Source organism: Myxocyprinus asiaticus, chromosome 44, assembly GCF_019703515.2.
Source record: "Myxocyprinus asiaticus isolate MX2 ecotype Aquarium Trade chromosome 44, UBuf_Myxa_2, whole genome shotgun sequence".
NCBI lineage: Eukaryota > Metazoa > Chordata > Actinopteri > Cypriniformes > Catostomidae > Myxocyprinus > Myxocyprinus asiaticus.
Window position 1 is genome coordinate 11,562,716 of NC_059387.1, and position 24,678 is coordinate 11,587,393.

The 24,678-nt window shown below is 38.2% G+C and overlaps 1 protein-coding gene across 1 annotated transcript in view; it reads right to left on the reverse strand.

Moving 5' to 3' along the window:
• The window catches only part of LOC127434735 (F-box/LRR-repeat protein 7-like), a 49,002-nt gene extending 28,751 nt beyond the window's left edge, over positions 1-20,251 (reverse strand). Inside the window, exons 1-2 of the mRNA XM_051687680.1 lie at positions 19,975-20,251; positions 7,261-7,350 (exon numbers count right to left, since the gene is read on the reverse strand). Coding sequence (XP_051543640.1) covers positions 7,261-7,350; positions 19,975-20,011 — 127 coding nt within the window. The 5' untranslated portion in view covers positions 20,012-20,251. The remainder of the gene's footprint in view (positions 1-7,260; positions 7,351-19,974) is intronic.
• Between the last annotated feature and the right edge of the window lie 4,427 nt (positions 20,252-24,678).

Consider the following 24,678-nt stretch of genomic DNA (forward strand, 5'->3'; position numbering starts at 1 on the left):
CAGTAAACCATCAGTTTAGATTCTATAGTACCAGTTGTTTGTTTTAAAAAAAAATGAAACTAGCAGAAAACGACTCTGAGAAATAAAAATACCAAAACCGCATATTGTGCTCTTATACCACACACATTGGCATGGCAGCTTTATGACGTCTGACTTTGGTATTGTACAGTTTAATCCATGGCCAAATAAATCTGCCATACTCTCCCACTTCTCTCTTTATACAATATTTACTAAAGCTGAAAGTCTTTGACAATACAATCAGTTTGAATCGGGAGATGTTGTTTAATAGGTTTCACTTGGGCTGGGTTATACAATCTGCTTTTATTTAGTGCTTACCATCAGTAATCTGTACGGTCACATGGCACTACTTAAAATCCCATTACTTCTCAGTGCAGGTCTCATAGGCCCTGTATAACATATATCCACTCATACCTCTATTACTGTATCTGCAAAAGAGAAAATCGACACTGACACTTCACAGACTTTGCAAATCTACATGATGAGAAAATTAGAAAATTAAATGTTTGTAATCTAGAAGTCTACCAACAACTGATAATATCCGGAGCACTTGGCTGCCTATGCAGATAGAGAAAGTGTGAATACAGCAGAGGCTGAAACTGCAGTATTTGGACAGTTAAAGTTCACCTCCACTGACCTCACAGCGTGGGCAGGGAGACAAAGATACAGGTTCACATATCACTCATGCTGAAGCTACACAGTAGGATGGGTTAAATGACTCCCGATGGGAATTCTCCTAGGCATATGTCTAAGCAAGGGAAAGGCTGTTTATTTAGTTGGAGAAAAACTCTTGTGCTAAGGAAAAATTCCTAAGGGAAAATGCAGACATTACTCTCTGTGTAATGGTGATTATATGAATGTTCATGACTTGGGAGACTATAATCACTATAGAAACTTGGAATTGGAGTGTAATTCTATACATAATTCTTTTGTCTTCTAAATTTTGTACATTTTTTAATAGTAATCTTGCTTCATTAAGTTTTGTCCATTTGTTTTTCACCATGACCTTCATTGATGGGAAATACACTTAGAATGATAAGCTTTGAAAGCATCATATGTTTTTTTTTTTCATTTCATTTTCCCCCTGAGATTTCTTGAACCAAATATCATTGTAATTTAGTTTTACCTGACCATTTCCTACCCTCTCTTTGACCTTTAGAGTTAAACAAGCCTTTTTATGTTGTTGTACTTTTAAGAATCTTATTTAACAGCACTCTTCACATCCAGTCATTTTTAATGCTGGGAACTTTCCCCATCTTACTCTCAGCATTAGTAATATGTGCCTGGAATAATAGCATCTTTATCTTCTGGTCTTTTGGAATAACATTATCAATCCTACTTCCTCCTTATTACTGGGACTGGGCAGGCCAAGTTTCTGAACCAACATGATCACACAGAAAATTACATGTTGCTACCAATATTCCAATACCCTGAAATCGACCCCATTCTTCTGAATTACTGACAAGCGCCCTCTCCCATTAGACATTTCTGCATCAATTCAAATGTGTTTAACTTTACCTGTAGCATGGCTGATTGCATGTTCACATAAACAATGGTGAACGTGCACGTGGGATATGCATATGTCGGCTTGGCTACACCCCCCACCCCCCACCCTCCCCCCTGATGGAACTGACAAACTGGTACCACAAACAGGGCTAATAATCATTCTGAGCTAACAGCTCTGGTCTCATAATTAGCAGTTTGACCTTGAAATCTGTAGTGAAACCACATCTCAAACACAAGGGCCAAGCCAAAGAAAACTAGGGACAACCATTCCTGAGCCAGGCATGAACTTCTGTTGTATATGTTGAACCAAGTCCCAAATAAGGAATGTGGAATTCAGAGACTGTGAGCATTTCAACCACTTCAGCTAAGCACCTCTTGAAATTGTCTCTCATAATGTATGACCATTTGTAAGGATAAAGTTCTGATACATTTGGTTATTTAGAAGCTAGAAATGTCTCTGTGACAAGGAGGAGAGCATGGCCAGGCTGTGAGAGTGCATTGCCGGCACTGAATCAGCTGATCAGCGGGAAAGCGAGATAAAGGGGAGCTGGAGATACCAGTTCGAGAGAGAGAGAGATGCACATGGTCGCGTTCTGTGTGTCTGTGTTTGTTTCTGTTTGATTAAGTTGAGTTAGACATTAAAACTTTATGTTTACTGTTCAGCCGGTTCCTGCCTCCTCCTTGCCCGACCTTGAACTGTTACAGTCTCTGTCTAGAAACAAAGAACAGGACATTCATTTTAAGATGTCAAAGTAGTTCTATTTTTAAAAAAAGCTCTCTACTTTAGAAAATTGTTTTGATTTCATATATCTTTTTTAGGCTTAAAGAACATTTATTAGCTTTATGGTATTCTTTTATATAAATCCTCAAATATCCCCTGAAGTTTATGATGAAGCAGGATGGTCTATCTACTGGTCTATCTACCAGCTGAACAACCAGATGCCGCAAAACATTTTGGAAAACAGACAAAGACTGCAAGTGCTTATAATGTGTGCTCGGCTGGCTGAGATAACTTCCAAACCTGTACAGTGTTCCATCTAAGATGTGCAGAGACTTTCAGAATCAACCACTAATGCTGTTTAACATACCATAAAGGAACTACATCTGCCATTTGTCTCTAGTCTCTTTCCATTCGCTGAATTGGCCAAAAATGTGATTGATGTATTTTCAATTCAGAACTATCTATACAGCAGGGGAAAATGGTTGGCAGAAGGCATCCAAAGTCCAATGAACAAGTTCAATAAACATTGGGCTTTGAGTTGAGACACTTTCCAAAAATTTATTGAAGAACATATTACAAGGGTCCAATACAAATTGCATGAAGCACAATGGTATTCCCATGGTTTTTGGACATGATGCCATGGTAATACTACGGTTTTGGGACATAACCAAAGTAATGCCATGGCATTTTTTGAAGCACCTTGGAGTACAATCATGTAAACACATTGACATTTTTATTATGACTTACCATGGTTCCACTATAGTACTTTTGTGTAAGGTAATCAGATGTTTAAAGCTGCACTACGTAAGATTTTTTTGGTTACAATTAACAAAAGTTAACTATTGAGTGAGTACATAAAAAAACATGCTCAAAACCCTGTCCTTGTCTTACCCCGATTCAATACAGTAAGCCTACAATAATTATAATTATTTTAGAGCTTTCAGGTCAGATCTGGCATGAAATCACAGGCATACGACATTTGTCCTTGCGTGTTTACGTCATGTCCATAAGCTCAAAAAGCCGTAAGCTGTTCAGTCAGTCGCGGTTTCAGGATTCAGGACAGCAGCGGTGTGAAATCATTCTCCTAATGGATTTTTAACTGTTTGGCGAACCTGTTTACCTGCTATAATGCTAGGATATGTTTTCTGGTAGGGTTGTTGAAGCTTATATTGTTTATCATGCTTTAATGAATTGAACAATACTCATGTGTTCCTGTCATGACATTCCATTTGTCTTATATTTGACGTGTTCTATCTGCCAAGCTTGTGAGATATATCTGGTGGGTTTAATTACAGTGTTGTTGATTCTGTTGATTCTTCATATTGTTTTACCTTTTTGATGGATGTGATGAGTTTGTGTGCCATTTGAATGATTAACTTGTGAGTTTATATTAAAAACAGTCAAATTATCAACTGAGATATAAAGAACAAATGATATACCATGGTATTCCAAGTACAATTTATTAAATAAAAAGCAACACTTTGACCAAACTTTCCCTGTTAAAAAACTGAATTGGCTTGGCGTCCTCAGGTTGCGTACACCTGTGTCTAACACTGGCAAGGCGGGTGACACCATCAAACGGTGTCGCTAATATCCGTTTCCTCCCATGGCCATTACTCTTAATTTGGCTCCTACAGTACCAATCGAGATGTGTTTGAGTTTCGTTTGTCTGGTGAAGTTACTGTAACATGTTGTCTAATTTTCATGACTGAGTATTTTATAACATTGCTGCATTTTCGAGATTTAAAAAGTGTGCTGCTGTTTCCATAGGCCTTTTTTTTTACCTTAGTCACATACTGTAAATGCACAAGTTGTCACTTTCCATTGTTCTTTTAGCAGATAGCCTGTTTAACGGATCTAAAAGCCACTATAGGTACAAGGTAGATCCCCATGAAGGTATGCTCATCTCAAGTTATTATAATGTACTGATTTCATAGCTCAGTTAGGTTTGTTAATCAGTAACCATCTCTCTATTATAATTTAACTTCCAAAGAAAAGGTTTAAACATTTATTACAGCAATTGTTATATTGCATATTTCTGCATATTATTTTCATGTTCAATAAATATCCCTGTAAGGGACTCAACATGGAGGCGAAGGTAGAATCCAAATGCAGGAAGTTTATTTACAATCAGCATACAAATCCAAAACACAAGGCAGAGACGTAGTCATGAAGGAGGCAAAGTAGTTGTTAACAGGTAACCAGTCCAACCACGCAAACAGAGCAAAACATTAATCCAAAATCGGTAATCTAATAAAGCAGGCACAATGGTTATAACAAGTAGGCAAAGAAACAGACAATGAGAATAACGCTTGGTAAGGCAGTGAAACTGGTAACACTTCGCAAGGTAACAATGGCAAGGCATGGCTATTTATATAACACAAACAGGAAGTCACCATAGAAGAAACGGTTCAGTGTCAGTATTCGGGAGAGGGCTCCCTCTGGTGGTCAGCTGAAGGGATACCAGCCTGATACGTTACAATACCGTATATTACATAATTTTTAAATCCTAATTTTGTTTTTTTTATATTGGTCTTATTGTGTGCAGTGCGTAGATCTACTATTGTAGTATTACAGTTCACTTGCATTGTCCACTGCGCTGTAGATTGTAATATAAAAATGTAGAGTCTTGAATTTAACTAATATCAGCCATTTCACCAAACCATCAAATTGATATGTGTAGAGCAATACAAACATTAATGTGTATTGTGTAGTGGATAAAACACTTGAATAATCATATTAAAATATTATTAAGAGTGTTGATAACATAATATTCACATGAAAATAGCATGTCATATATTTATGTATTTTGTAGGAAAACCGAGGAGTAAGTAATTCATGAAGTGAATGCTTTACCTTAGTGTAGCATTCATGTAATTTAATTCAAGTAGTGTGCCAAGTGTTTAGGACATTTTTTTTGAAAAAACTGCTCTACATGCAATGATAAGCATCCATCACACGATCATACGAAGTACCATCATTAACACGTACAGATGATTTCTCAGAGAAAGAGTTGGACTTTAACAATTCCTTTGTCAGTCCTCCAGGCATCATGCGTGTTTGTGGCCTATCCATACTTGGAGGAAGTACACATGACTGTGGTCAAACAGTCTCCTGACTGACAGTATGAAATATACTGACCTGGTGGTTTACACACACTCGCATAGAGCATGTGTTTTTTATCCTGTGGGAAGCTTCGACCCACACAAGTGGATTTCATCCTTCCTTGAAGGCATAAATATAGAGGGATTCAAGGTCTTTGCATTGTGTGTTTGCCTGTGTACACATGTCTGAATATTGTTCATAAACATAAATCACTCTGACCATTATCTAAGGTCATAAAAGATAAACAAGAATGAGTCACAGCAGAATCACCAAAGACAAAAAAAACTCAACTTTGACTGTAAGATCTGAATGCTAAATGAAATTATTCAGAAGTTCACATGCAGGATATCCATTTTCAATGTGCTTTTGCTTCTGGCTCCCTCCCCTCTGGCAAGTGTTGCGTACTTAACATTTCAACTTTTTTATGTGATCACATTATTTCTTAGTTAAGTTTAGGGTGCCAGATTTTCCATGTTTTTAACACGGTCTAAGTACCTAATCATAGCCCTAAATATTGACTTTAACCTCATTTTCATTTCCCTAATGAACCATAAGAACAATTGGCTGCTTCACATACACTGTGCTCCCCTCAATAATGCTGGACGTTGCTTAGTTAAACGTGTTTACGTGTTGATATTCCATATCCCACCTGTTTGAGCCAAGAAAACTCTGAAAATACTATGACCACAATCACAGGTCACACTCTATTAGCACCTGGCTCAGTCTTTTACACATATTCATACATTTTCACACACACCAGATGCACCATTTTGGGGACAATGCGAGGTTGGACCTGATTTCACTGGCATGAAGCCTGAGTGGGGTGCGTACAATAGTGTAACGAGAACAGTGCCAGCTTGGAAAACCACTTTCCAGAGCTGTGCTAGTGCCCAACCACATACTGACAAACTGAAAACATCCAGCAAACACACATCTCTATGCAGTCCTTAGACAGCCTTCTTATATGAGTTGATAAATAAGACACACTTCACACATCCCCTACAAACTTCTGACATGGGATGTTGTGACAACATATCATGCAGATGATTAAAAAACACTCAAAGAGTTGTATTCCAAATGAAAATGAGCACATCACATAGATGTTTCAATGATGTATGTATGCTATATGAGATAGTGTAATGAGCTCTGCACAGTACCCAACAGACCAAGAACCCATGCCAAATACATAGTAAAAAAATTACAAGCGTTTTGTAGCCAAGATTTATGGGAATGAGTCTAAAAAGACTATGTAACCAATAAATGAGTTTGTTTGAACATGTACTGATAAACATAAAATCTTAAGGCTTTAAATGTAACTGCGATGGGTCAAATCATGTAAAACCACAATGCTTATGCATATATCATTTTACAAAAAAACTCTGGACTGGTCTTATAAGTGGGATATGTCTGCTGGGGAGGTCCTATACAGATCGCATGAAAATCTATGATGCATAAGCCAAGAAAAACTCACACGGGGATTAACAGATTTGCTGTCTTTTTTATTGGCTGTTTATATAGTACAGCATGGGGATGCAATAGGTAATGTCCACACCACTCTAATTAAAAAACATATTGATGATGTTTTCCTAATTTCACGAGAACATCTAGCAAAAACAGCCACACATACTGTGGTCTTGAAGCTAATATCCAGATATTAACCAGCTCTGGGGATTTTTCTTCTTAGCACACTCACAAGACAAATGGCCCACAGGTTAGTTCTTATGGGACTGTTGAGTTTGTTTTCAATATCCAGGTTATCCTAGGAGCACATCGGTTCTCTCCAAAATGTTAAGCATTTCATAAGAGAGAGAGAGAGAGAGAGAGAGAGAGAGAGAAGGAGAGAAAAGGAAAAGGGAGAGAATGAGAGTCAAGCAGTCAGTTTGGCTTATAATAAGGACCAGATGCTATACCTTCACTGATAGCCACATTCTTGGGAGCTTTGGTGGGTGTGTGATCAGTGCTCGAGCTCACGTCGGAGGAGATACTGGAACTACCCTTTCCTAGGCCAACATAAAAGAAGGAAACAACATTTGTTAGGACATACACACACACATATAGTCAAGCAACGAATCTTTTTGAAAAAGTAGTTAGCAACACTACAAGCTACTAACAAAAACTGCACTGAAGCTATTTAATGGGACAAAATCTTTAAGATAACTATCATATTAAAAATAGAGGTGTATTTTTTTGTACAAAAACAATGAGGATCTCAAACAGAGAGAATACATACATTTACTTTAAATAAACTAATACAACTAAAAACACTGAATCGATATCAGTGATAAGCAGCAGAATTTAACTAAACATTTATTTCACTACACAAAAGAACAAGTAAAATGGCATGCATACCCCTACCAAAAAATGTGAAATTCTGACAAACTTGCCACAAACTTCCTGCAAACTTGTCGCAAATTTGCCACTCATTACATTCATATGCAAATGAGCTTGTGATCCGTCGAAAACGCTTGCCAGAAGTTTGCAGCTCTCTACCGGTAGTGGTGAACCTGCAGCAAACATTTGGCGACAATGATCAGTTTGTCGCAAAGCTCATTTGTTTGTGAAAATAATTAGAGGCCAATTTGCAGCAAAGTTACTGCAAGTTTGCAGCAAGTTTGCCAGTTCTGAATGAACTAATTCATTAAAGCAAACCACCCGAATGAACTGATTCACTGAAATAATTTGGACTTCCCAACACTACTTGAGAGAAAGAGGACATGTTAGGAAAACGTGTTACATTACTGCCTCAGTTTGCTTGAACATAATACAATGTGAAATTAAAAATATGCAATGTAGTGCTTTTCATGCAATACCACAAATTTGCATTACTGAAAAGCAGCACTGTCTTGAAAACAACTGAGCTACTGTCATTCTTCTGAAAATGTAATTACCATATTTTCTGGAATATAAGACTTTTTTGTCATCAGAATTGTCCAAAGCACCTTATGTAATGTATTTGTTGTTGGATGGTCAAAAACACTGCACACCCAAATATATAGGCTTACACACAAACAGGTGAAAAAAAAAAAAAAAAAAAAAACACAGAAATACATATACTGTACATTTATGCATTTGGCAGATGCTTTTATCCAAAGCAACTTACAGTGCACTTTTTACAGGGACAATCCCCCCACAGCAACCTGGAGTTAAGTGCCTTGCTCAAGGACACAATGATGGTGGCTGTGGGGATTGAACTGGCAACCTTCTGCTTACTAGTTCTGTGCTTTAGTCCACTATGACACCACCATACCAGTACTATAAGCAGATGTGGCTTATTTGTCTTTTTTTTATGAAACATCCAAAAAAAATTGTTACACACGATTACTTAAAGCAGATGCTCCCGATTAAAACGTGCCAAAATACAACGTGTTCCGATGCACAGATCTTGAGGTAATCTTCACGGAGCCTCTGTCAGGCTATCAGTGCGACTTCTACACAGATGCGACTTATTTCTTTCAACAATGCAATTTTGAACAGATGCAACTTATATTCAGGTGCACCGTTATTTTACAAAAAAAGCTTTACATTAGTTGTATTACTACGTTTAGTAAGTTGGAGTACATACACACACACACACACAAAAACAAAAAAAACGTTGACATAATTTTTGCCTGATAGGAATGTCGAAAGCTCCATGTCCAATAGCACAACCTCTGGACCAGCCTCTTGAAATGTTTTCAATTTTCTGGTCACATGATGGAGTGTAATGTTCATAAACCCTTGCGTTTTTGCATCACATTCTTCCGAAGCACCATCCCCATTGAAATCAAAATTTGTGTGGAAATGTAAATGGATTTGCAAAGTTCTCTGACACAGCGTAAACCAAAGGCATAGATTTAGGTAGGGATGATATAGATATGTCCCAACCAAGCTTGAGAAAATTGGAAATGTTCCGACAAACATTTGGACAATTTTACCAAATAGAAAATACTTTAGCTTTATACTATGTTTTTGTTTTTATTTTAATGACTATTAAAGTATTCCAGTTTCATTATACATGTGTAAATTATTGTCCGTCCACTTCTGAAGCGACACATAAATGGCATTGTCACGTGGTACCAGTTACTTTTCTCAGCGCTGTTCAGGTTGCACCAAATCGCAGTCATTTGTGATTAAATCATTATGATTTTTTTCTGGAGATTACATGGGCAGATTTCCATTTGTATCTTAGGTCCAACCCTTAAAATTAATAAATGTTTAAATAAGCATACTTTTCGTATAGGAATGTCTTCTAAGTAAAAAAAAAAACATACTAAGTTTGGATTCGGTGGTAATGGATTTAGCTTTTATGGCCAATAAGCACCCTCTTGAGGAAGAAACCCAAAATTTGAACAACTTTCCAGGTAATCTATCATGTCTAATTTCTACCTAGAGATTTCTGCACATGTAATTTGTTAATTTGCTCTCCAATTGTGTAGAAATCCATTTATTTAATGATGGATAAAACATTTTACAGAATGTCACTTTATGTCCCTTGGATATCATTGTTTTCTTTAAGTAGATCTATTTTGTACTTGAAAACAATTACATTTGATTTTGACACATTATAGTTATCTTAGATTTATCATTTATCAAATTGTTGTAGCATAATCCAATAAGTTTTTCCACATAAGGCATTTTTTCCTCCATCTCGTGCAGCCCTTGTGGTCAGTTCTAAACATGTTTGTTCTTCAGAAATAATCCAAATAAAATAAAAAATCATGTGGTGGGCCAGAGAAATGGTAAATGAGAGTTATATGAGGAAATGATGTTATTTTGCCTATACAGCCAGACTGACTTTCTTGCATTTTCTTAATACCAACATTTTGAATATTATCCTCTTTGCAATGTCCCTACCAACTTTCAAACCAAACCTACACCCTTGTCGTAAACTCTAGTGTGTAGTCATCCTTACTCCCCAACACTTGTGAGTATCACACTTGACTGCATGCATTTATAATCTCCTCAAGCATCCCTACTGGCCAGCTGTGGGAACACTGGTGTGCAGTTTCACTGAAGGGTGGGGTGCAACGATTCCCACTGTAAATCAATATTATAACAGATTAAATAAAAGTGCAATCTGACATTACTGAAGGCAAGAAAAGTCCTCTTGTTCCTAATCAAAAGTGAGCTCTGAGGTTTCCATGATTAAAGATTTTGAGCGGAACTCATTACTCAGTTCTCATCAGGAATGTATCGAAACCATTTGGTTTATGATTCCTGCCAAGTGAAAAAAAGACAATATCTGTAACTGGAACAATAGTTGGAAGAAATTACTTTGATTCTCCATTGCAGAGTGTCTAGTTATGCTATGATCCTCTATGACAGATATATTTATGATACATTTGGACATAATTGACCACTGTGCAAAAAAGAGAAGACATCATTCATGATGGCTTGTTCCTTGCATTTACTTAGGTCAATCATTTTTTAAGAGGGTGAATGAGTTCAACCTTCAAGTAATTATCAGAATCTTGGACTGGTGTTGTAATAAAAAGTGTGGTCATTCACAGCCTAGAACAGAGGTTGAGTGTCGAGACATAAATCAATACAAAACTAAAATCACTTGCAGACATCACAACACTTCCACCAACTATAAGATCATTGTTTCCCAGTTGCAGGGACAAGCCCATATTAAGTGCCTTATCCTGCTGAAAAGACCCTCTTAGACCAGCATGAATTTCCATGTTGGTAAAGACTGGTTTATACTTGTATTTGAAGGTCTAGCTGGTGTACCAAACACTCACCAATCACATTCCAGGTCCACCCACACATGCAAATATAATATCCAAGCTGCATCTAATTTTTTTTAATGCATGAGCAATAAAAAATATATTTTTTTAAATCAAGCAAATTGTTTGATGTTTTGAATTTTGAAATAAATTTCAAAACAGAAAATGACTGTACATGCATTCCTTTTTAGTTGCTGTATTTTGTATTTTCATTCTTGGCATAAAACATGAAATTTCCCACTTCAGCCCAAAATGGATTACCCTCTCGAAGAGCTGAGCTCTTACGTATGTTATGATGTACATGTTACAAGAAACTGAAATGTAGGTCCTATACGTGAAATTGTATTTATACAAGAGGAAACCTTTCAAGGTGAAGTGGCTAAAACATAAGACTGATAACTAAAAGGTGGCTAGTTTGAGTGAACATGATCATCATTGTGCCCTTGAGCAAGGTCCCCTTAAAGTGTACTGTAAGTGACTTTGGATAAAAGTGTCTTTGAATTCTTTAATTGGTTTTTGACCTCTTATGTTTCCTATCCACATATTTAAACCTTCTGCTAAAAAACAAATAGGTTCCGATATGGTTGATATAGGTAAAGATTTACAAATAGAGAATGGAGAGATTTAGCTGTTATAATATAATATTATTAGCTGTTTTACCAACAGCATATTACATGTGAAAAGATAAATGGAGTGACTATTTGCACCCCAGTGTAAAAAGCATCTGCTACACAGTGCAGCTATTTGCACCCTAATAGTCTCGTGAAACCACACAAATACTGTATATGACAGAATATACAATAAGTGTCGCTGCAGTGGCGTGGGGTGTAAAGACAGTGTGAATGTGTAGTATTGTCCTAGCGACCCTGGTTCAACTCCACCTTTTGTCCCCACTCTTTTTTTCCATCCGATTTCCTGTTTCCACTCTTAATATTTCTTTTAATACTACTTAAATGAATAGATAAAAAGGAATATAAATGTTGATATAATCACAGTGATTTGGTCACGGTGAATGTCGGGGAGTGCAGAGAAGGGTTTGATCTGGAGGTGGGGTCTGTCGATCACACTTGTTCCCGCAGCTTGGCATCGCTTGTGTGTAGATTGCATCGCTGTAGTGTGTCTGTGGGACTCTAAATAAATACAATAAACACACTGCAGTGATGCCTATATACTATATGTTAGTATTTAAATATGGGTGCAAATAGTATCTGACACTTTTTGCACCAGGGTGCAATTAGTATCCACCATTATTTGCACTAGGGTTGGGGTGCAAATAATATATGCCACTATTTACACTGGGATGTAAATAGCAAATACCATTATTTGCACCAGGGTGCAAATAGCATCTGCCAAAGATAAAACAAACCATAACTAAGCCAAGGCCCTCTAGAAAGGCCTTAGTTTCTGTGTGGGAGGATGGGAGTTTGTGTATGCGCCCCTGTGTTAATACGTACAGGTTGGTTTATGGCAGTTCGTCCTCAGTCAGGTCATAAACTTAAACCACAAGTGGCTTAATGCGAGTACAGCAAAGCCTTCATCCCACGTACACTGCTCTCTCTGTAAACATGTTCCTACTTCTCATGCTCTTAACTGAGCACAACACACATAGATGCAAAAATAAACACATATAACACACTTATATGTCTCCGAAAAAATGTGGCAAACAAATGTCCACCCTGGTGCCGAAGGAAATTTGTTGTGTAAAACAAACTGTCAGAATACCGGAACACATATGACTTCGGTTCTAAGTTAATGAATACACAAAATGCATTTACTGACCAAATCGATTTTACTGGTCCTTCTAAACCAGAATAATGTGGCCCACATTGAACACATTGTTACCAGCCTGACGACACATTGTGGTGACATCACTGAGCCAGCACATCTGCTTCAGCTCCTATTTGAGTCCGCAGACTCACCAGGCAAGTGGACACCATGTGCTTTGCATGCCTTGAATTATGACCAAATATGAGTGCTGTTATTATGTTGCTAGGCAAAGGCTTCTAGAAGCTTAAAGTCCTGAACTTAATCAAACTGTATTACTTTGTTGCTAAAGGATACGCAGCACTGTTCTTAGTCAGAATCAAGAAGTAAAACCACAAATGTCTGGCGAATAATCTACTTTCATACTCTTTTATAGCTAATTTTCTCTACCTAATACCAAATAATGATGTATGGCAACCAAATGCGGCATAAAGGGTATGAAGTATTGTACAATGGTGACAATATGTATGCAATAAAAGGTTAGTGGACAACTACAGTTCAACAACTTATTTTTAAAGGGGTGTTCAGACTAACAGTGATTTGCACTAACAAAGTGAACAGTGTGATTCATTTTCAATGAGAGTTTACAATTTGCCGTAAATGAGCATCGACACCAACATGATCACGCGGGAAGTTGACATGTTGCAACAGAATGTTCCAGCATCCTGACACTGACCCCTTTCTGTCAAGTTGCTGACAAGCCCCATCTCCCTTCAGACATTTTTGCATCAGTTCAAGTATGTTTGCCTGTTCCCGTGGTGGGACTGAGGTCTGAGGAACCTGGGTTCTTGTCCCGCGTTGAAACTAGGAAGTACTTGTGTTCGCATAATCAGTGACGAGCGTGATTCGCAGGTTGAATTTTTCTATTAAGGTACAATTCTTACTCCTCTGACGGTTAGATTTAGGGTTGGTATTTGGGTTAGGGGGCAGTAAATAAAATATGCATTCCTCTATATTCTGTATGCCTCTGGATAAGCATTCACTGTATTACATAATTTGCAACTAAAAACAACTCACTTTTGGTGCCACTCTGTGGATATTTCACCAGGAAACTGAAGGTCATGCCTATACTTTAAATAAAACACTTCCCGCATTGGCCACTGGGGGCAGTGTTTTGAATTTTGAGTTTAGGTCATGAACTGCCGACCTATCCTGTTGCCATATTTACAGTGAGATAAGTCTGGTGTTGCGATATGACAACTACCAATGGGAATGCAGACAGTGAAGTTCTCACGTTCCACTAACAGTAAAGCGATTTGGTGCACGCCCTCGCTTTAATCAGTGTCATTGTCAACCAGGGCTGGATCAAAGAACCAAATGTTACAAGGCCCCCCAAACCCAAACATCTAACTGTTGTGCAATGAATTGGTCCATCACAGGATTTACACCTTGGTTGAGGGTGATGTTAACAACAGTGGATGTTTATGGACCCTTTGCTGGAGGATGGGGCCCTCCACAATGTTTTGCACTACTACTTCATATGTGATCATGAAAAAAGAATGGAAGTTCAAGGGCCACTGTGCTTTTCCAGAGATTCTGTTGGGACCCTCCATTACATATTGGATTCAAGTACATGTATAATGTACAAACTCTACCATCAAAAACAATCTTTTACCTTAAAAGATCATTGGTTTAAGTGTCTACGTTGCTCTCAAACTGGCACTGAACTTTTAATGAACTCTCACCTGTAGAAATTATGGCTGAAAAAAATCCAAAAGGTTCCACTCTCTCAGACTAAACTGAAAACCAAGTGCTCCACTCAGAAAATAAATTCTAATCGTTTAGCTGTCGGTCCTTTGCCATCCCAAGCACAGCCATTTCCCATCACATGAATGGAGAAATTACAGTCTGAAGGAGATTTCCTTTAACTTTTCATGAATGGTCTATCACTCATGGCCAGCCCTACTTTTGATCCAATGACCCTAATCCATAAGTCATATAAGACCTTTTTCCTCCTGGGAAATTTCAAATACGTCCAAGTATTCCAGATGGAGACTAATTGAACAGGACTAGCCCAGGCACACATTCTCATTTTTGCCTTGGTTTTTACCCGATTCACAATCTAGTATAGGTAAATTGGACTCACAACTTTTAAACATTTATACATTTCCAACATTATCACATGGGAAATCAACATGTTTCTTTTGAAAGTTCATGTGCCCTGAAATGAACCCCATGCTGCCAAATTACTGACAAACGCCATCCCCCATCAGATATTTTTGCATTATTTCAACCACCACCACCTTACCCTCTAGCCCTACTAGTCCCATGGGAACCAGGACGCAATTGCATTCGCATTAACAATAGTAAGCGTGATTCATAGGTTGCATTTTTCCTCTAAAATTTCATTTTATACAATTGACGGTTAAGTTTAGGGTTGAGGTTTGGGTTAGTGGGTAGAGTTAATAAAATATGCATTCCTGTTGACTGTATTACGTTATAAAAAAAAAAAAAAAAAAAAAAAAACTCACTTTTGGTGCCACTCTGTGGACATTTCACCAGGAAACTGCTCACACATGCCCATACATTCAATAACATTTCCAGCTTTGGCCACTGAGGGCAGTGATTTTCATTTTGGTAAGCACAGGCCGATTTCATCAGCAAAACATTCGACCTACTGTCGCTGGAAAAAAAACTGTTTCCGTTTTAAAGGCCATTTCAAGATTTTCTCAGGAGTTCTTTAGCGTTTAGTTTCGGTGGTCAAAACAGCTTTCTGTTCTTTAGTGCCACATGTTACGCTGGTTTGGGAACAGCAGCGGCTCCTGACACATAATTCACAGCTCAAATTTTATAGGTCGGGCATTTCTTAGCCGAGCGAAGAAAACAAATTCGACACACTCTGCGTTAAAAAAAAAATTCACGATTTGGTGCGAACATTCGTTTTAGGTGTGTAGGGCTCCATAGAAATCCATTGTTTCCATAAAAAATGTTAATCGTGGCAAGAAATCGCGGCAAAGGTTCGTGTTTGGTGTTAAAAGGCCTTAAGATGTATAAAGTCAGTTACTCTCAAGTTCACACAGGTGCTCCTGCAGAGTAACCAAAGGTGTAGTTAATCACATTAACTATGGACATTTTACACTAACATTTTACAACCAGAAAGTGAGCAAATAGTTCTGACTTTGTATACTTATGGGGGGGGGGGGGCTGAAAAGTGTGCTTGTGCTATATTTTTGTAAAATAAAGTCCACTTGGTTTGATATTTTGAATGTCCAAAAACTTTAGGGGGACACTGTATCAATTTTTCTTGCAGTCCGGTGTAGCCAGTGCTAGGTCTTTCAAGCAATGCAACAAATCCAGTTCCATTAATCACAGCCATTGTGCTGTTGACAGCTACACTACTTTTCACTACACTTGCATGAGTCTTTTAAACAGTGAGAGGCACACTACAAATTCAGAAAGCTCTTGCTTTGTTCTAGCTCACTCTGTATGTTAGGGTTGATGTCAATGAAAAAAAAAATATTAAAGATTTATCAATGAAAGATTTGATATTTCCATGCTTGTTTTTACTGTTTTACAATACAAGATCTTGTTGCTAATGGTTTTAATTGGGGGGAAATTGGGTCCAATTTTACAGTTGTCCTATTTAATTTGTCTTCTCCTGTTGTGTGTTCCCAGCAGCACAGTGGGGTGCTTTTCTGTGGTCAAAGTTCAGGGCTTATTTCAGTGCAACCTTACCACCTTCCCCTATCATTTATCAATTTCTCCAGGATATTTTTCCTTGTCCATCTGTAAATGACAGGAATATACATTCACTTGTAGATTCCACAGAGAGAAAGGTGCTGTGGTGGTCAGGGACTTTTTAAAATGGAGTATGAGTTTTAAAAAAGACCCCTAGACCCTCCCACTGATCTGAAATCACCATGGGTTGTTGACTCATACAGTAGAAGAAATTGAGTTATCAAAAGAGCCAAGGCTGAGCAGAGACATAATTGTTTTCTGGTCTGCAAAACAAAAAAGCTTTCAAATGTTTCCTGCCCTGTGGTTATACAAAGTGCAAGAAGTTTTGCCAGACCTAAATAGAAATTCAAAATCAGGGTCAACCTCAAGCACTGAGTCTTAACATTACATATTTATGAATTTCATATGAGGTATGTTGGAGTTGGAAAGCATTGGTTAGACATTTATTCATTGATAAAAGCCATCTCTCTATATTCAGTTTGTTAGATGCCCTGTTTGACCTAATGGCACACTGCATGTCCATCTCTATTGAATGTTACAGAAAAAAACAAACAAAACAAAAAAACTGTAGAGACATTTTTTTTTTTTTTTCACTTTTTGAGACAGTTTCAAACTTTGTAGTTTGAAACTGTAGAGATGTATAAAAATAAATAAATAAATATATTCCTTGTCTGTCTCTTTCTTCTGTGCTAGCATCTTTACTACTCCAGCCACTGTGAGAACTTGGCAGTCTTATACTGCAAATGTTGTTAAACTTTTTATGACAAATTGCTTGCTATGTGTCTCATTTGTAAGTCGCTTTGGATAAAAGTGTCTGCTAAATGACTAAATGTAAATATTCAATATATGTTACTTTCAAGAATAAGAGCAAAAATAAAATTACAAAAATACATTCACATAGAAGGAGATTGAGGCCTGACCAAAGCTGCATCGAGTATACACAACTGAAGTTTCCACTTGATTCATTTACCACATCAGTATCTCGTCTGGGAATCTAGAGCACAAACAGACAGCTGGAGTTATGGCTGTACGTCTGTGAGGACACCATTATACAGGGGTGGAGGAACTCAAGAATTTTACTGTTTGTAAATATCAGCTGCCAATTCTGGGATCAGAACTGCACAAAATACACTTCAATCCAAACAACAGCTCCAGCTGAACAAACTAGTAAATTGTCATTAAGATGACACCTTTACAGTGAACTGGAGTACATTTATTACAGAGACAATCCCCCTGGAACAACCTGCATTTGAGTGTCTTGCTCAAGTGTACAGTGAAGATGATGTTCTTGGATCACATCTTGCAGGACTTCAGCCCACAAACTTTTGGTTACCAGTCAAGTTCTTACATCACTAGACTACTTCAGCCCATAAACAAATAACTAACTGTTTTAATTATTTTATTTTTTTTTTCATGTATTTAATTCATTATTTTGGACCTCTATAGTGCAAAATAAGTAAATAAATAAGTAAATAAAAAATAGTACCAATAGTAAAATATTAATGATAAAAACTTTACTAGAATTACTAGAATTATACACAGTGCATGCATAAAGTATTCAGACCCCTTCATTTTTTCACGTTTTGTTAAATTGCAGCCTTATGCTAAAGTGCTTTACATTTTTTTTTTTTTTCACATCAGTCTACATTCCATACCCCATAATGACAAAGCAAAAACCAGATTTATGATAACTTTGCTATGAAACTTGAAATTTAGCTCAGCTGCATCCCATTTCTCTGGATCATTTTTTAGATGCTTCTACACTTTGATTGAAGTCCACCTGTGGCAAATTCAATTGATTGGACATGATTTGGAAAGGCACACACCTGTCTATATAAGGTCTCAGAGCTGAAAATGCATATCAGAGCAAAAACTAAGCCATGAGGTCAAAGAAACTGCCTGCAGAGCTCAGAGACAGGATTGTGTCGAGGCACAGAAAGGCTACAAAAAAAATAAAAAATAAATAATGGCTGCATTGATGCTTCCCAAGAGCACATTGGCCTCCATAATTCTTAAATAGAAGACATTTGGAACAACTAGGACTCTTCCTAGAACTGGCTATCTGGCCAAACTAAGCAATCGGAGGAGAAGGGCCTTGGTAAGAGAGGTGACCAAGAACCCGTTGGTCACTCTGGTTGAGCTCCAGGGATTATGTGTGTAGATGGGAGAAACTTGCAGTAGGACAAACATCACTGCAACACTCCACCTATCTGGGTTTTATGGCAGAGTGGCCAGACGGAAACCTCTCCTCAGTGCAAGACACATGAAAGCCCGCTTGGAAAAAAAGCACCTAAAGGACTCTCAGACTGTGAGAAACCAGATTCTCTGGTCTGATGATACGAAGATTGAACTGTTTGACCTCAATTCCAAGCGTCATGTCTGGAAAAAACCAGGCACCGCTCATCACCTGTGCAATACCATCCCAACGGAGAAGCATGGTGGTGGTAGCATCATGCTGTGGGGTGTTTTTCAGCAGCAAGGACTGGGGGACTGGTCAGGGTTGAAGGAAAGCTGAACGCACCAAAATACAGAAATATCCTTACTGAAAACCTGGTCCAGAGCTCTCAGGACCTCAGACTGGCCCGAAGGTTCACCTTCCAACAGGACAATGACTCTAAGCACACAGCAAAGACAACGCAAGAGTGGCTTAGAGACAACTCTGTGAATGTCCATGAGTGGCCCAGCCAGAGCCCAGACTTGAACCCAGTCAAACATCCCTTGAGAGGTCTGAAAATGGCTGTCTAACGATGGTCCCCATCCAACCTGACAGAGCTTGAGAGGATCTGCAGTGAAGAATGGCAGAAAATCCCCACATCCAGGTGTGCAAAGCTAGTCACATCATACCCATAAAGACTTGAGGCTGTAATCGCTGCCAAAGGTGCTTCAACTAAGTACAGAGTTAAGGGTCTGAATACTTATGTCAATGTGATATTTCATTTTTTTTTATTATTATTATTTTTTATAAATTTGCAGTTATCAAAAATCTGGTTTTTGCTTTGTCATTATGGGGTATGGAGTGTAGATTGATGTGAAAAAAATAATATTTTAAAGCATTTTAGCATAAGGCTGCAACTTAAAATGTGAAAAAAAATGCACTGTATATATATATATATACTGTGTATATATAATTCTATACATACTATTATATAATTTTGATGTATTGAATAATTAATATGATACTTTCCTTATGCACATAATATAAACATAAATAAATAAATAAATCTTGCTTACTAGTTGACAAACATGTTTTTACCACTATACAAACTCATCAATCATATGTTCTTAATATATTATTACAACTAATGTGCATTCTTTTTCTCCAGAAGCATTTCTGAATTCTTCATGAAGATCTCCGAACAACTAAAGACTAATTCGTGAATTACTACAGACCTTCTGCATGCATCGCATTAAACGTTCAGAAAGCAAAAAGCATCGTTGAAAAGTTGTGTGTTTCAGTTCTTTGTGATCACATACCTTCACTTCCACACTGTTTGCCATTGTTCGCACCCATCCTGAAGAATGCATAGTCTCTACTCAGAAAAACATCTTTACAGCTGTGAGATTACACGCGAAAAGTCATCGAACAGACTAAATGTTCCTCCATTATGCGAAAAGTGAATGTTTTCTTTATAAGGCAACGTTCAGACGGGACATTTTAACTAGCAGTGCGGACAAACGTTGACAACAAACTCCCCTTCTGTTAGAGTAAGTGTACAATAAAAGTTGCGCTGGTGTTGGACGGGCAGTTGCGACAGATGTGCGTGAAGAGAAACTAACCACCACATGAGCTCATTTCCACTGCGAGTGTATGATGAGCAGGGGCAGGATCAACTTTAAAGAGACCCTCAATTTCAAATGCCCTACTAAGACCCATCTTTTTTTTCTTTATAGACATTTTTAAACGTCATTATAATTTTTGGTGCATGGAGGAAAACAAATTAAAATGATCATTATATTAAATACACATGTTTTTAAGTTTTAAGTGTCAAAATACTACTTTGGGCCAATATATATTAAGTGAATATTATGATCATACTGGCTACACCCCCAAACATCTGTAATAAAAAAAAAAAAAGCAGAAGATGGTCTCTAGATATTAAGAGATATTAACAAACAAACAACTTATTTCCACCAGACCACCACCGTGGACAATATATATATATATATATATATATATATATATATATATATATATATATATATATATATATATATATATATATATTTTTTTTTTTATTATTTTTTTTTTGGGCATTCAGGCAAGCTTGTGTTACTTCAGGTGCGTGGAGCCGAATAATACATTAATAAATAAATAAAAACTTATTAAAGGTGCACTCGGTAATTTTCAAGTATATCAAAGTGGCTTACAGTGGCTTACAATGACACCTAGTGGCCTGGATGCTGCATAATTCAAACACAGTTATTTTCAGTTACTAATGCCATTGTAGAAATTCACTAAGTACAGTAAACCATAATTAATTTAATCTATTAATTAAAGTGTCCAATAACAGGGCAGTTACTGAGATTAAGCGAGTAGTATTCAGATGGTCATGTGATGCTAACATGGCTGGCCCCATGAGGTGCCCCTACACCATGTAGAATAATACAGCATTTATAAAGTTCCTGATATGACTGAACTCTTCATCTCTCATGAGTGGTCATGAATTTATACATATGTTTCAAAATTACTATTCATTTCTTTATAAGTAAAACTTTTTAAATGAGGAAAAAAATTACTGAGTGCACCTTTAAAAATTTCTGTCAACACATTTAATGAAAAATGTGAACTACAGTATGTAGACTAAAAACATCTTGCAAAAAATGCAAGATGTTTGCATTTGCATTATTTATTTATTTAATTTGTATTTAATTTTTATTTTTTTTATTGCACAGTGTAAAAAGTGCACTGGACAAAATTGAATTGCAGAGTCTCAGGGGGTTGGAACTGATGAACCAGATGGCTTAATATGGGATGGGAAAAAACTGTCCATTTGACACTGGGCTGCTATGCAGATACATCAGTTAACATATTCTTCACCTTATAAAAGCTGCAAATAATCAAGTAAGCCTTTTAAGATTAATTTTAACAAATTAACTGAGTAATGATGGCACTATATGTCGTGTATTTTGTTGATCCATGTTTTTCATGTCTTTTATTTTGAAATTCTTGTTCCTGTTCCCTAGTCATGTGATGTCCTGTTTTCCCTCTATGTTCGTGTGTCTTGTTTCCATTGATTTATTGTTTAATTATCTTGTTTAGAGTTCTGTTTGTTAATTGGTTTATGTTCTCCCATGTCATGTGTTTAACCTTCATGTTTTCCATAGTCCATTTTCAAGTACTGTTGAATGTAGATGTGTTTTGTGCTTCATAGTCAAGTCAAGTCAAGTCAAGTCGTTTATGTTTTGTTTTATTCTCACGTTTGGATACTGCACCTTGTAAATAAATTGCACTTGGGTTCTCTTTACGTCTTCGCCATTGCCAGCGCACATCGTTACAGAATACATGACCAACTATAAACCCAGTAGTTAAGCTCATACGGCTATGTCAGGGGAATCGTCCTCCGGAGGGTTACATAGAGGACTTTTGCACTCTGGCCAGCCAGGTGGATTTTAATGTGGTCGCCCTCAAGGACATTTTTAGGATGGGATTAAGTGAGCCGATCTCCTCCTTGATGCCTCACTGTCGCAGTTCCCTCAGCCTGGCTCAATATATCGACCTCGCCCTGTAGATCATTGGTTGCACGTTCACAGTGGGGGAGGCCGCCGCCGAGCCTGAGTTCCACGTCACGGCCGCCACCGAGCCTGAGTTCCACGTCTTGGCCACCGCCGAGCCTGAGTTCCACGTTCCTAGTCATGGTCGCTGAGCTAGCGCCATCTTTGGCTCCATGCCGTGTCACAGCCACGCCACAGCCTGCTCCATGCCGTGTCACAGCCACGCCTCAGCCTGCTCCACGCCATGTCACAGCCACGCCTCAGCCTGCTCCATGCCATGTCACAGCCACGCCTGAGTCTGCTCCATGCCATGTCATGGCCACATCTGAGCAGTTGGACCTGGAGATGGTTCCCACCCTTGTACCCACCCTTAGTTCTCCTGAGCAGGCAAGAGGAACTTTCAACCCTCCGACCCCGCCTGGACCCTCCGAGCCCTGGACTCCGCCTTGGCCTATTGGTCCCTCAACATCGCCTCGGCTCTGCGTTCCCTCTGCTCCATTGTGGTCCTTCAGCCTGTCGGTTTTGCCGGGGTCCCTCGTCCCTCCGGCTCCTCCTTGGTCTGTCAGTCACCTGTCTCCGCCTTGGCTCTCCAATCCTCTGGCTGCGACTCGTCCCTCCGATCTGTCAGCTCCACTGGGGATCTCCTTCCCTACGGCTCCACCTTGGTCCTCAGTCCCACCGGCTCCGCCTCAGTCTTCCGATCCCCCAGCTCCACCTTGCTCCTCTGAGCCTCCAGTGCCACCTTGGTCCTCCCTGCCATCGGCTCCACCCTGGCCCTTCGAGGCTTCGGCTACCCTTCGGGTATCCAGTTCTCCATGGCGCCGCCCCTCAAGTCTCTCATGGCTCCTCCTTCCATGGCTCCACCCTCCACTGGCTCCACCCTGGTCCCATGCTCCATGCCAAGCCATGCCTTAAGACACCCCCCCCCAGCTCCCTACAGAACTTTGTGTTGATCCATGTTTTTTTGTGTTTGTTCATGTGTTGAGGCGTCGGGAGCCACCCCTTAGTGGGGGGATATGTCATGTATATTTTGTTGATCCATGTTTTCCATGTCTTTTATTTTGTAATTCTAGTTCCTGTTCCCTAGTCATGTGATGTCCTGTTTTCCCTCTATGTTCATGTGTCTTGTTTTCATTGGTTTGTTTAATTATCTTGTTTAGAGTTCTGTTTGTTAATTGGTTTATATTCTTCCATGTCATATATTTAACCCTCATGTTTTCCATAGTCCATTGTCAAGTACTGTTGAATGTGGATGTGTTTTGTGCTTCATAATCAAGTTGTTTATGTTTTGTTTTATACTCACGTTTGAATACTGCACATTGTAAATAAACTGCACTTGGGTTCTCTTTACGTCATCATCTTCGTCATTGCCAGCGAACATCATTACACTATACAGTGTATTTCAGAATTCTGTAATCTGTTAATTATGAAAGGGGCCAATAATAGTTTTTGATCAGAGGCAGCAGAACAGATTTCCCATGAATTGTTTCCTGATCTATGAACCAAACTAGTCTGCCTCCTTACTGTCTGTTCTATTGTTAGTTAGAAACTTCCTGAGTAGAATAAAGCTATTTGGGACTATTACCAAAGTCTTTTACTCTGAACAAAACAGGAATCATACACAAGGGTGTTTTTGTCAAGGGATTACTTCATACTCCAATCAATTAGTAAAGGCCCATCGACCTTCATGCTGTAGTGACAACACAAAAGTTCCTTATTGTTTGAAAATGCTGACATTATGATTGTTTGTACTGTGGTGACCCTGACTGGGTGGACATTTGTTTTAGAAGTGAACATCTATCATTTTATCAAATTCTTATTCTGACAAAAATCATCCACATAAAATAAGTTCTTAATTGGAACAAAATTTTGTTCTTGGATAAGTGACCAGGCACAAAAATAAACATTTCCAAAATGCCCAAACCTAAATTTATTTTATAAATCTCAATGACTGCTGTTTGTGGTATATAAATATATTGTCCATTTATCAAACACAGACCTGAGCAGAGTCTGTAAAACATGTCAAATCTCAGAAAAGTTATTTTTCTTGGAAGTAAGTTTGAGAAAACTTTCAGCGTCCGCTTGGATTGGTTTATTTGGCTTGCATGGTACCAATCAGTGGTGTGTTGGCTGTCTGGACCGTGGTCAAATGCCAAGCCCCAGAAATACTTTACAGCCAAATGCTCAGTTTCGGCAGTATGCAAACCCAAAACACTATCTACTTCCTGTCTTAGGGCTCTACTGACGCAGGCTGGCACACATGTTGAGATGAAATAACAAAACAGAAATAACCTTGAGCCAACTGCATAAAATGTGGTTTTAAATGACAACTCAACTAGTAAAAAGATCTGAAGAGAACATGAATTTGACAAGTTTTCTTTTTTTTATTTTACAAACAAGTTTTTTTAAAGTGCAGTGCTTAAAAGGTTTCTTCATAACAGCTACATGAAATCTTTGTTCCTTCCA